At 51.6% G+C, this 12383-nt stretch overlaps 1 protein-coding gene across 7 annotated transcripts in view; it reads right to left on the reverse strand.

The window, feature by feature from the left end:
* The window catches only part of ST7 (suppression of tumorigenicity 7), a 606638-nt gene that overhangs the window by 458169 nt on the left and 136086 nt on the right, over positions 1-12383 (reverse strand). Inside the window, exon 1 of one of the 7 annotated variants that reach the window (XM_078674349.1) lies at positions 1799-2705. The exons of 4 other annotated variants lie outside the window; for them this stretch is intronic. In XM_078674349.1, coding sequence (XP_078530475.1) covers positions 1799-1820 — 22 coding nt within the window. In that variant the 5' untranslated portion in view covers positions 1821-2705. Of the gene's footprint in view, positions 1-48; positions 196-1500; positions 1650-1798; positions 2706-12383 lie in introns of those variants that run through there. 2 more of the 7 variants (XM_078674352.1, XM_078674350.1) reach the window with 2 other exon arrangements.

A 12383-nucleotide genomic window follows, 5' to 3' on the forward strand; every position in this document is an offset into this window, starting at 1 on the left:
CACAAAGGGAAACAACAAAACAGGGCCAACCTAAGCTTCAACACTTACTTGCTGCTGAGGAAGGGCGAGGAAAACACTACAGCCAAGATGTGCGGAGCCCTCAGTCAGTCAAGATTTCTGTGCACCGCTCCCTTGAATTTCCTTAAAGCACCGTCTTTTGTTCCTAATTTGCAAGACCTCACTCAATAAGCAAGGTAAACCACGTTGACTAGACCATTCCCTGGCAGATCCGGTCGCTGTTGTGCTGCCCTGAACGCGCTGGTGCTTTTTTTTTTTTAATTAGTAATCTGGTAACCATGGGAACAAAAGCAGCCAGCAGTTGTCAGAGCAAACCAGATAGGACTGTATACTGGCGACTTACTTTATCAAACAGCAGTCTACGACAAATAAAGCAACCTGTCAGACGCGGAGTATTACGCAAATCACCGCTGAATGAGCATTCACACAATGCCCCTGCATACAATCGACCCGGCTCCCTAACTAGGAAACAAGCCCCCTTTGTCCACGAGGAAACAGATCGATCTAGCAGTACTTATTCGCATGAAAGGTGTAAGATGTTCCCTCCAAGGCCGCTCTTTCACTGGGCATTCACCTCCACGTAACTAGGCCACGCCCCGGTGCTATGCCAGCAGACAGAAGAAAGGTTTGAAGATCAATAAGGCAAAAATATACATTACTCAGAATCGGCAAGTCTGGTGGCATACAGGCCAAGAGTCGGTGTGAAACTGCAATACTAAAACAACAACACTAATTACCTCTTTGAACCCGGGCACACCATATGCTGGCAGTACCACTAGCAAGGGGGTCCACATTCACGGTCCTCAACAGTATACCACCTTCTAGCCCTATAACTCCATCGCGCAAGCAACCTCCACAGAAGGGTTGCACCCCCCACGAGCTACGCAAGCACAGCCACTGGTGGGAGTACAACATAAGCGAACAGTCTCTACAAATTAATCACACTTTTAAAAAAACAAAATAATTATAAATCCCTTTATGACATCATTCTTCTCATGTTCTTTCAGTGAGTGTTGCGTAGCGCCAGCCGGACACTTCTGTCTAACACGAGTCGCCAACACAGCCCCATTGACAGCGCTTACAATTATTGTTGTTTTTTTTTTAAACATGTGCATGTCGAAATAAATTATTTTTTGGCCTACAACGTCACTACACGCACCTTATCTGCAATAACAAGCAAATGCTATACTTAAGTACATGAGTAAACATTACTCTATGCTGGGCTTACACTGCACAAGCTCCCATTTTGAGAACGAGTTTCATTGAAAAACACTGTCCACCACGCTGCATCAACTCCATGCTTGACATTTTTCATAAACATCTTATACGAGCAAGAAGAGCTGGCTTTTTTTAATGCCACGTCTCCGACAGGATGCTTTCTAATTCATGTGGGGAAAAATGGATATTGATGTAATTTGACACCTCCCCCACCCTGGCATGGGATTATCGCTTGAACCCTTCCAGCCTAATCCTCCAACCTACTCATTATCATCTGGGCAGCATTAATTACTGAGCCGGCCACAGCGGATGGCTGGCAGATGTGATCCCCTCCATGGAAGCATTCGAGTGACTGGACGCTTTCACTGCCTCCTCGCCACAAATGCGGGCTGACAGCACGGATGACTTCTGCAGCTCAGAGATTACTGAGGGGAGGAGGAGGGCACGCTTGCAGCGGTGTGAGATGGCCCCCGCGTTTACTTCCCCCAAAAGTGCGAGAGGGCAGAAATGACAACACACGGATCCAAAGGGGCGGCTCGAGGAGCCGGGCGCGTTTACTTACAGGAAGATTCAGTTCCGAACATGGCTGTCCCCCAGATGCTGGTATGCGGAGGAGGGCGAGTGAGGAGAAACGAGGCTGCTACGCAGCAGGGGCCGTGGAGCCAGACGAGGCAGCCCTAGCCATCCAGCTGCCAGACACTGCTCTCAAAAGACGTCCACGCAGCCGGCTGCCCCCCTGCCACCGAGGCGAAGGTCTCCTCCAGGGTGAGAAAAAAAACAAAAACAAACCATGAGCTGCTGTTTCAAATCCGACAGGCGAGGAAAGCCGGGCGCTGCCCCGCCTGCGACGCAGCGAGACAGAAATAGGTAGCAGAAACCAGATACCGCAGTGGGCAGCAGCCCCTGCCCGCGGTAAGACAATAGCGTGGCTTATGCACACACTGGATGACGTCAGGACCCTGCAAAGACCGGCTGCTGTGCATGCACCAGGGCTCGGCGAGGGCTGGAGCGAGGGCAGCCATTCAATTGGGGATTCCTTTGTCACACAATGTAGACAGCGGCGAGCTGGACGTGCAAATCCCTCCCCGGGCAGAAGCAGCGCTGGCGCAGGGGCACTGCTATGAAAATAGTCCTGGGAGGAATTTAAAATGAACATGTCTGTTCAAGCCAGGGGAGTAATCAGATGGATTTTGCAAGCACAAGGCGCAGAGGGCTTTCCTTGCAGCACGACAAGACTGAGGCGTGCAACTTCCAAGAGCCGCTTAGGACGAGAACGTGTTTTCCACCATAAACGATCCAATGTTGTTGGACTCATTCCTGAGTCAGGAATCCAGACGGGCGTCTATAATGTGAAGCTTTTTGAGATGAGCGCACGAGGCGGATGGGAACATTCCACGTATGGATGACATTGTTGATCGAGCAACGTGGCTGTTAGAATGCAGCACGACCCGAGAGACGCTAGAGGACCAAAGCAGACCACAACCAAAGAAAACTGAAAACATCTCTCGGGGAAAAATGAATGATAATTTGGGGCATCCCTTTTGATTGCGAAGTCCTTAACAATCACAGCAGGGGGACTTGATGTGGCGTAACGGCCAGATCTGCCGAATTTGTAACTGGGGAAACAGGTTCGACTCTCCCCATGGGCTCAACATCCTGTGATTCTGGGCGAATCACTCAGTCTCCCGTGCCTACAAAACATGAACGTGTGTGTCCTTGTGTAATGGAACCGGTGCTCAAGTAAAGCTTCCAATACCTCCGAGTGGAGTTCGCGCTATATGAAACTGCACAAACAATATCGAAATCTGCTGAAAAATATGTAAACGTCTGCCAGTTAAAAAAAAAACATTTGTGGAAGCAAATAAGTTAAAATCTTCAAAATCAATCATACTTTTGTATATAAAGTTTCATATAACACTGTCATAAATAATGGAAAATGCTTCTAAATTCACTCACCCTACTTAAACAACTGTAATGTTTAGAAACCAAGCTAATTGATATATGTACCGTCTGTCACACCTGTTCAGCTACAACAGGGGCTTGGGGGACAGCTGACGCGCGGGAGGCCTATCCGCCCCCTCTACCCCCTCCCCCACCCCGGGGGTTTTGGGGGAAGCAGTGCAGTCTTCAAAACTGCACATCGTTTTGGGCTACATCCATTAGATGATGTAGCACTTCATAGGTAGATAGACAGACAGACAGACAGACAGACAGACAGACAGACAGACAGACAGACAGACAGACAGACAGACAGAGCCAGTTTGGGCCAACATCCACCATTTTGTGATAGGTGACATCCATCCCTAGGTAGGCAGTTTTTTTCCCCCACTAGATTCAGGAATTGTTTTGCGTAACGTTTCAATTACCTGGGAAATGACAGAAGATAAAGGTGGTGTTAGATTGGGGGGTCTCTAGTTGGCACAGGTAGGTACTTGTGACAAATAGGGACCCTCGCCTCTAGTCAGGATAAGGGGATTACACTCCTCAAACAACCCCTGCTCATCCCCTTGGTAGCTTGACACGAGCAGACAGGCTTTATCTCAGAGGCGTTGTGTTAAGCATTTGTGACCACATCCCGTAACCCAGTGACACCACTACAGATGGACACCACACAAGGTTTTATATAAAAAATAAGTATACTTTATATAGAGTTACCACAAGAACATAAACAACAAAAATACACAATATTGTTAATTTAATATGGTAGATTATATCTTCGTTCAGTTCTTACATGCGACACTTTGCATCAATGTACCTTAGGTTGCGTTGCGCTTCCACGACAAGCAATGTCGCAGCGAGGGAAATGCGGCAAAGCTCGAGTACCAAGAAATAAAGACGTGAAGATCTTCCAGATGCGGCATGCTTCTCCGGGGATGCGAGGCGCTTTTCTTCGATGCGGTGCAGTGAGACAGTTCCAGCGGCAACACCCTCCTTCGGAGTTGCGACGGCAGGTACAGTGACATGCTTCTTCTCGTTGAGTGGCGCTTCCAGCTCCTTGCGACACGCAGTTCCTCAGAAGGCCCAAAACAGCAGCAGGCACTTCCAAAGAACTCTGGGGAGCTGGGGGTTGCAGTCTGTTGTCCCTGAGACTTCAGCAGGAGGCAAGCTCTTTTCCAAGCCCTTGGAGATCCTTCACAAGTTGAAAGCAAAGTACACAAAGTTCCTTTAATTAGGTTTCGCCCTGGCGTTGCAACTGAGTAGCAGTTGCTCCGCCAAGGGCGAAATCTCATGATCCTACATATGGGGCTTTTGGCTAGCTCCATAAATGGAGGCTAGCCATTGGGAGACAGAGGCTGTCAATCTCGCTTTCCCGTGAAAACGCGATTCGGGGGCGTTTCTCTGTCTTTTTTTAAGTCCCGCCCCTTTGTCCTGGGCCGCGCTGTCATTGGCTGCCGGCCGGGACACCCCCGTGACGTCATTCCCCGGGCCGCGCTGTGATTGGCTGGCCGGCCCGGGACCTGACTGCCTCTGCAATTTGTGGCTTCAAAAATCGGGAGATTGCCGCTTGTTTTTATCGTTTTCGGGACGCGCACGCCGCATTTACAAGCTATTTGGGACATGCCAAGTTGAGCCACAGAAGTTAGCTTGTTTCCCTGCTGACTGTGAAAACTTTCGTGGCTTCAAAAATCGGGAGTTTGCCGCTTGTTTTAATCGTTTTCGGGAAGCGCACGACGCATTTACAAGCTATTTGGGACACGCCAAGTTGAGCCACAGAAGTTACCTTGTTTCCCTGCTTGACTGTGAAAACTTTCTGAGATAAAACAAGAAGCAGGCGCAAGAAAGAAAAGTGAAATCGGATGACCACGAGTTTGGCGTGTATCAGCAGAAAGAAAAGAACGGTGTCCGTGATACTGCTCATGCCTGTTCACAGATGGCGAGGCTGAATGAACAGCGACGACAATAATGGAGATAAAACAGAAAGCGTCATTATGAGCCGCTTCAATTTACCCAACGAAGACCTCATTACAGACGGAGAGAAACGAGCAGTGTCATCTCATTAACTGCGTGTACTTTGTTTTCAGGTGCCGAGCATATTAACTGCTTCCATTTTGCGAGCCCTTTTGCATCTTTTTCCTCAAGTGGCACTGGGTCCGGCAGCAGAGACGTAACGTAAAATGATGCCCTCCCCCTTCCCCCCTCCCCCTCCCAGAATGTGAAAGGGACTCCTGAGCCTCCCATCTCATCCCCCCCCCCAAACACACACAAGGATTAGGGCCTGCTTTGCTGCTGCGGTCTGCATTGCGGTCCGGTTCCACACGGACCATACTGGCACAGGCAGACGGATTTACTGATTATGGTCGCACGATCACAAGTAGACGAGGACGACTTCCTTTCCCCCGGTGCTGCAGCCGCTCATCCTTCGAGCTGGCGGTGCTTCCCCAGTCTCCTGGTGCCTTTGAATCCATTTATCACAGTACTTTACACTGCATCTCGCTCATGTCCACAGGACCCCTCAATCTCATATTAATTTATGGGCTTTAGGCTGAATGGAGATCCCTGAAGAGTGGAGGCAGTGGCTGTTTTGCAGGGAGTTGCAGGTAAGTGGCTCGTATTTTGCCTCTGCCGGAAAATAGGGGTCGTGGAAATGGCGAAGTTTCATGCAACCGAATCACACTGAATTACATCCAAATTCGGCGAGACTCTGCGGAATTCCGTTGCGTGCGGGGGGTGGTCATTTGGCGCTATTTACATAATGCTAAATGCACCCTCTTGTCCCCCATTTTTTTTTACGGAGGTGCCATTTTGTACTATGAAAATAGCGCAGCCAAACATACCGTGGGGCATGTAGTGGTTTCTCCACGATGGAAGCCATTGCATACTTTTAATCTCAGTGGCGGAATGTAATGAATCCGATTATTCCAAGTTAGAAGACTCCGCCGGCGGAATCAAAACCTCCCCCAGGCCCCTGCAAAGGTAGCGGGTTACAGCGACCACTGGCGGCGGAAAGAAATCAAACTTCAGAATCCCGGACCTTATGTGAGAGGTGAAATTTGGGCAGAGTTGTCGATGCGCCTGGCCGGACTGCAGCTCTGGCTGTCCCTGCCCTGTGTTGGGTATTGATCACCAGCGCGTCCCGTGCCCTCTGTGCCCGCAGGCGGGGCAGTGGGGGCACAGACAGCCTGCAGTGGGGCGTAACCCTGGAGCTCACGTGCCCCGGCCCTCAGGGGTGCCTCAGGGCGCTGTCTCTGAAGCTGGCTTGTATTTTAGACAGTGTCATGCGCTATGTTTATTTCTACCTGCTATTACACAAAGACTTCCTGTCCCTTTACACGTGAGTCAGTGTGACTCAGTCGCCACGAGCCCCGTCAAAGGCGCTCTGTGTCGCTGGTTAATCTTCCGATATCGCCGAGCTGCATAATTTGGACTGGAAAATAATTCAACTTTCACTCGTTGGCTGGGAAAAGGTGCAGTTGAATCTGTCTGAAAGCCCTGAGGCCCTTGTTGTGCTCGCCTGGGGCTCACAAGTAGTGAAATGTCCGTGCTTGCTTCTGCGCAGCATCTTCCCTGACGTCACTGTGGGTACAGCATCCTGTGTTCAGGCTGTCGTTGAATCGGTGAGCAGACTTGGAAAAGCGCAGGACTGCAAAGCCCATTCCTTCTAGGCGTCCGCAGGATCTTTTTGGGCATTTAGTTACTTTTCTTCATTTTTCTTCCGTGTCTGCCCTGTCCAGGGTGTGGGCACTCTCCACACCTTGGGCGTTCTAAAGTGATTGCTGCCTCTGTGGTCTCCTGTGCGAGCTGCGTCTCTTCCTGGGTTTGTACACACACTGAGCCTTAGTGTTCCACTCTATTTTTAGGAACATATGAGAGACTTTTTAAGGTCGTAAAAATGTCACACGTGTAAGAATAGCACCGTCCCACCTATATCTGTACCCCCTTACTTACAAAAATTCGACACCCCAATGCCCAATTCAACCCTGTAAGCTTAACAGCTGTGTAGGCAGCCTAGAGCCTTGAAGACAGTGAATGTGTACCCACACAGTACAGCCCTTGCGATCGTTATGCAGTTGGCATGATTTTTTTTTACTGTTGCTGCTCATGCACTGTGTGCTTCCACTTTAGCTGTTCCTGAGGTTTGCGCCCCCTTCCTACCTGCGGGTGAAATGTATGCACCTATCTCAGTTGTTCATGTGCCTGTTCCCTCGATGTGCTTGCTTTTCTGCCCCCCCCCTGCCCCCTGGCTGTGCTTCCTCCCCTGCCCCCTGGCTGTGCTTGCCGCCCTGCCCCCTGGCTGTGCTTGCCCCCCTGCCCCCTGGCTGTGCTTGCTCCCCTGCCCCCTGGCTGTGCTTGCTCCCCTGTCCCCTGGCTGTGCTTGCCCCCCTGCCCCCTGGCTGTGCTTGCCCCCCTGCCCCTGGCTGTGCTCCCCCCTTGCCCCCTGGCTGTGCTTGCTCCCCTGCCCGTGGCTGAGCTTGCTCCCCTGCCCCCTGGCTGTGTTTGCCCCTCTGCCCCCTGGCTGTGCTTGCCCCCCTAGCCCCTGGCTGTGCTTGCCCCCCTGGCTGTGCTTGCCACCCTGCCCCCTGGCTGTGCTTGCCCCCCTGCCCCTGGCTGTGCTTGCTCCCCTGCCCCCTGGCTGTGCTTGCCCCCCTGCCCCCTGGCTGTGCTTGCCCCCCTGCCCGTGCTTGCCCCCCTGCCCCCTGGCTGTGCTTGCCCCCCTGCCCCCTGGCTGTGCTTGCCCCCCTGCCCCCTGGCTGTGCTTGCTCCTCTGGCTGTGCTTGCTCCCCTGCCCCCACACTGTGCTTGATCCCCTGCCCCCTGGCTGTGCTTGCCCCCCTGCCCCCTGGCTGTGCTTGCCCCCCTGCCCCCTGGCTGTACTTGCCCCCCTGCCCCCTGGCTGTACTTGCCCCCCTGCCCCCTGGCTGTGCTTGCCCCCCTGCCCCCTGGCTGTGCTTGCTCCCCTGCCCCCTGGCTGTGCTTGCTCCTCTGGCTGTGCTTGCTCCCCTGCCCCCTGGCTGTGCTTGCTCCCCTGCCCCCTGGCTGTGCTTGCTCCCCTGCCCCCACGCTGTGCTTGCTTTCCTGCCCCCTGTTCGCTCGTTCGGAGCGTTTTTTCTGGCCTCTGTTCTGTGTGTATGGCTCTGTGTGTGTGGCTCTGTGTGTGGGGCAAATGCAATAGGTCTCGCATTTGCGAGCGATTAAGCTATTGGCATTGTAAATGACAATGCCATTTAAAAAAAAAACATAAATAAAGATAATGTCATGAGCAATGCCAATAGCTCTAACTTTAAGAATGCCGAGACCATTGCATTGTAAATGCTTGTTTAAATTGTGAGAACTCGAGCTGGGGGTATTCCCTGCAACTACGAACTGTAGTAAAGGCAACACGCATCCCACAGTCCACCGGTCTTTTCAAGAAGTGATAAAATAATAAGCGTCTCAAAGTAGGAGTTTACGCGCTACACAGCAAACAATGCAAACTGTTGAATTGTGTTAGACGGTCTTGAAACGTGTTCTTTCGCAGATGGCTGAGCGGTTCTACCCGCGGTCTCCTGCCGCCCCCACCCCCGCCTGCAGAAGCACACGCTGCCCACCTCTTCTGCCCGCCGTCCTCTCGGGGGCCTGCACGTCTGCTGGCGCTGCTGTTAATTGCCGAGCCACGTGTTTAATTCATTTGGACAAGTGGTTTCAGTGCGCTGCCCGCTCGGGCAGAAACAAACTGCGGCGTGTAGCCGCGTTTGCAGGAATTACACAGGTGCCTGTGGAAGGAGCGGAGATGAAACCTGGCCTGTCAGGGGCTTCGTACACCCCGCTGATAAATGAATTTGCTGATAAATAGCTGGGCACAGACGCTTTCAATCGGGTGCTTTGCGATGTCTGTCGGATTTCACAAACGATGTTTACATGCACACAGACAATGCCAACCCACAAAAGGCGAAACCATTGCATTGTAAATGCTTGTCCTTCCTTTGGCAGTAAGGCAACCAGTGCAGGCCAATTCCCCAAGCAGCACTTCAGCTTGGGAATAGTCTCTCCTCAGTTTCTTCACATTCCTCTCCTCAATAAAGGTGTCTTCTTGAAGTCCAAAGTGATCTAATTTAATGGGATCAGGGTCCCAGTATTTATACTCCAAAATCCTTTGTTCTCTGAGGGGAGAGGGGCCTTTGCCCAGTCCAAACCAGCTCTGAAGCACTCTGTTTACCAGACTTCTCCTTTCCTTTCACGGTGCAGGGCAGGCACATCAGACGCCCCACAGGAGGTGGAGCCAGCATTGTGGAAGGCAAGTACAGTCCTGGAGCACTTTGTTTACAGGACTCCTTCTCTTCTTTCAGTGTGCAGGGCAGAGACCTCAGCCGCTCCCCAGGAGGTGGAGCCAGCATTGTGGAAGGCAGGCACAGCCCTATTCAAGGTTCAGATGCAACTCCTCCCTCCCATCTAGATGCAGATCTCTCTATTCACCACAGGGTGACTCAGCCTGTCTCTTGGAATCCCCCAGCCCTGTCACTCACAAAACCAGACAAAGGAATACACAGCCTAGCAGAAGCAGGTTTGAATGGCTAGACAAGCAAATACCTACTTTCTAGAAGTGGTATTTGCAAACACAGAATGTTAAAACCAACTTCACTAAAAGATGTATTTTATCATTCTGAGTTCAGGCATACTAAATTCGAATTTCTACCATGTTCTCTGAGACAGTTAGGATTATAAACATGCAATAATCTAACAGCCCATTCTGGCTTATGGAGAACAGGTAGCCTTGCAATATTGAAAAACTTAAACGGCTGTAATTCACTATTAAGACATGGCACACACATCAGGGCTTGTCCTACCTTATACTTACAATGCACCCTGCCCTTGGGCCTACCATAGGGGTGACTGATATGAAGAAAAGGGAAGGTTCAGGGACTGTCAAGTGGGTGCACTTGCCCAGTCAGCATTACAGTACCAGACTGCACTCAGGCTCTGCAATGGCAGACATTAGACACATTTTACAAGGCTGCTTCTGTGGGTGGCACAACCAGTGCTGCAGGCCCACCAGCAGCATTTGGATTTACACGCCCTGGGCACACTCAGTGCACTAGACTAGGGTCTGACAAGTAAACCAAATAGCTAAACATGGAACCACTGATTAATACATCCATTTACAATAGGGAGCACTTGCACTGTGGCACTGGATAGCAGTAGCACAGTGCCCAAAGCATCTAACACCAGTAAAAATACATGAGGCAACAGCAAAAATGGAATAGAGACCCACGCCAATGGTACCAGGTCGAACACGTGTCCCCTCCAGCTGAAATGTGGGGCAAACTACCCTAACTCCTGAGAGTTCTCATCACTAAGGTGGAAAAATCTGGCCAGACCATCAGCGTTGGCGTGTTCTGTACCAGGGCGGTGTTCCACCGTAAAGTCCATCCCCTGTAGATAAATAGATCACCTCAACAGCTTTGGATTCTCGCCCCTCATCTGCATCAACCATCTGAGGGGCCTGTGGTCTGTCTGAACCCGGAAGTAAGTCCCAAACAGGTATGGTCTCAACTTCTTCAGTGCCCAGACCACAGCAAATGCCTCACGCTCAATAGCACTCCACCTCTGTTCCCGTGGAAGTAACCTCCTACTTATGAAGGCTACAGGTTGATCTAGGCCCTCCTCATTCATCTTTGACAGAACAGCCCCCAGTCCATGCTTTGAAGCATCTGTCTGAATGATAAACTCACTTGAAAAGTTGAGTGCCCTGAGCACGGGCGCCGTGCACATGGCAGCTTTCAGGGCGTCAAAAGCTTTCTGACAGGTGTCAGTCCAGATCACCTTCTTGGGCTGCTTCCTGGAAGTCAGCTCCGTCAAGGACGCAATAATGTTGCCATACCCCTTGACAAACCTCCTGTAATACCCGGTGAGACCTAAGAAGGCTCTCACCTCTGTCTGGGTTTTGGGTGGCTGCCAAGCCAGAATGGTTTCAATCTTGGGCTGCAGGGGCACCACCTCGCCGTTCCCAACTTGGTGTCCCAAATACACCACGGAACCCTGTTCGATCTAGCACTTACTCGCCTTGATCGTGAGGCCTGCACGCCATCAACACTTCCCAGAGGTGGCGGAGATATTGCTCCCAACTGGCACTCAACACTGCGATGTCATCCAGGTAGTCGGCACTGAACTCATCCAGTCCAACCAACACCTGGTTGACAAACCTCTGAAAGGTGGCAGGGGTATTCTTCATCCCAAAGGGCATAACCTGGAACTGGAAATGCCCATCTGGTGTGGAGAATGCTGACCTCTCCTTTGCCCCATCAGTCAAGGCGATCTGCCAGTACCCAGACGTTAGTCAAACGTGCTGAGGTACCGTGCAGCCCCTAGCCGATCAATGAGCTCATCAGCTCTGGGGATGGGTTGCGCGTCAGTCTTCGTGACTGAATTGAGCCCTCTGTAGTCCACACAGAACCGGAGTTCGGGTGTGGCACCCTATGCTGCAGCCTTCGGGACCAAGACCACTGGGCTGGCCCAAGAACTGCTAGATGACTCAATCACCCCTAGCGCAAGCATCTTTGAGACCTCCTCTTTGATGCAAGCCCTCACCCTGTCAGTTACCCTGTAAGTTGTATGCTTCACAGGTAAGCTGTCTCCTGTGTCCACATCATGGGCGCACCAATCTGTGACACAAGGAACCAGGGATAACAGATCAGAAAACTGTCCCAGCAACTGGCGGCAGTCATTCTGTTGCTCATGGGTCAACTTGGAAGAGAGGTGAACACCATTCACTGACCCATCTTGCTCTGAGGCTGACAGGAGGTAAGGAAGAGGCTCAGTCTCCTCCTCCAGCCCAGCATCTGTGGCCAAGAGCATGCCCACTTCAGACCTCTCCAAGTGGGGCTTAAGGCGGTTGACATTTAGGACTCTCAAGGGGCTCCTAGGAGACCGCAAGTCCACCAAGTAGGTAACTGGACTCTTGTGCTCCACAACCTCAAATGGTCCGGTCCACTTGTCTTGGAGCGCACAGGGCTCCACTGGGGCCATGACCCACAACTTTTGTCCAGGTTGAAGCTCTACAAGAGTGGCATTCTGGTCATACCACCGCTTCATCTCCTCCTGGCTGGCTTCCAGATTCGTCTCAGCGAGTTGCCTGAAACGCCTAGTCTGGTTCCTGAAGGCCAGCATGTACCTATATACATCCTGGGGCGGTTTCCTGGGAGATTGCTCCCAGCCTTCTTTAACCAGACTCA

Source organism: Lissotriton helveticus, chromosome 1_1 (assembly GCF_964261635.1).
Source record: "Lissotriton helveticus chromosome 1_1, aLisHel1.1, whole genome shotgun sequence".
Classification (NCBI taxonomy): Eukaryota; Metazoa; Chordata; class Amphibia; order Caudata; family Salamandridae; genus Lissotriton; species Lissotriton helveticus.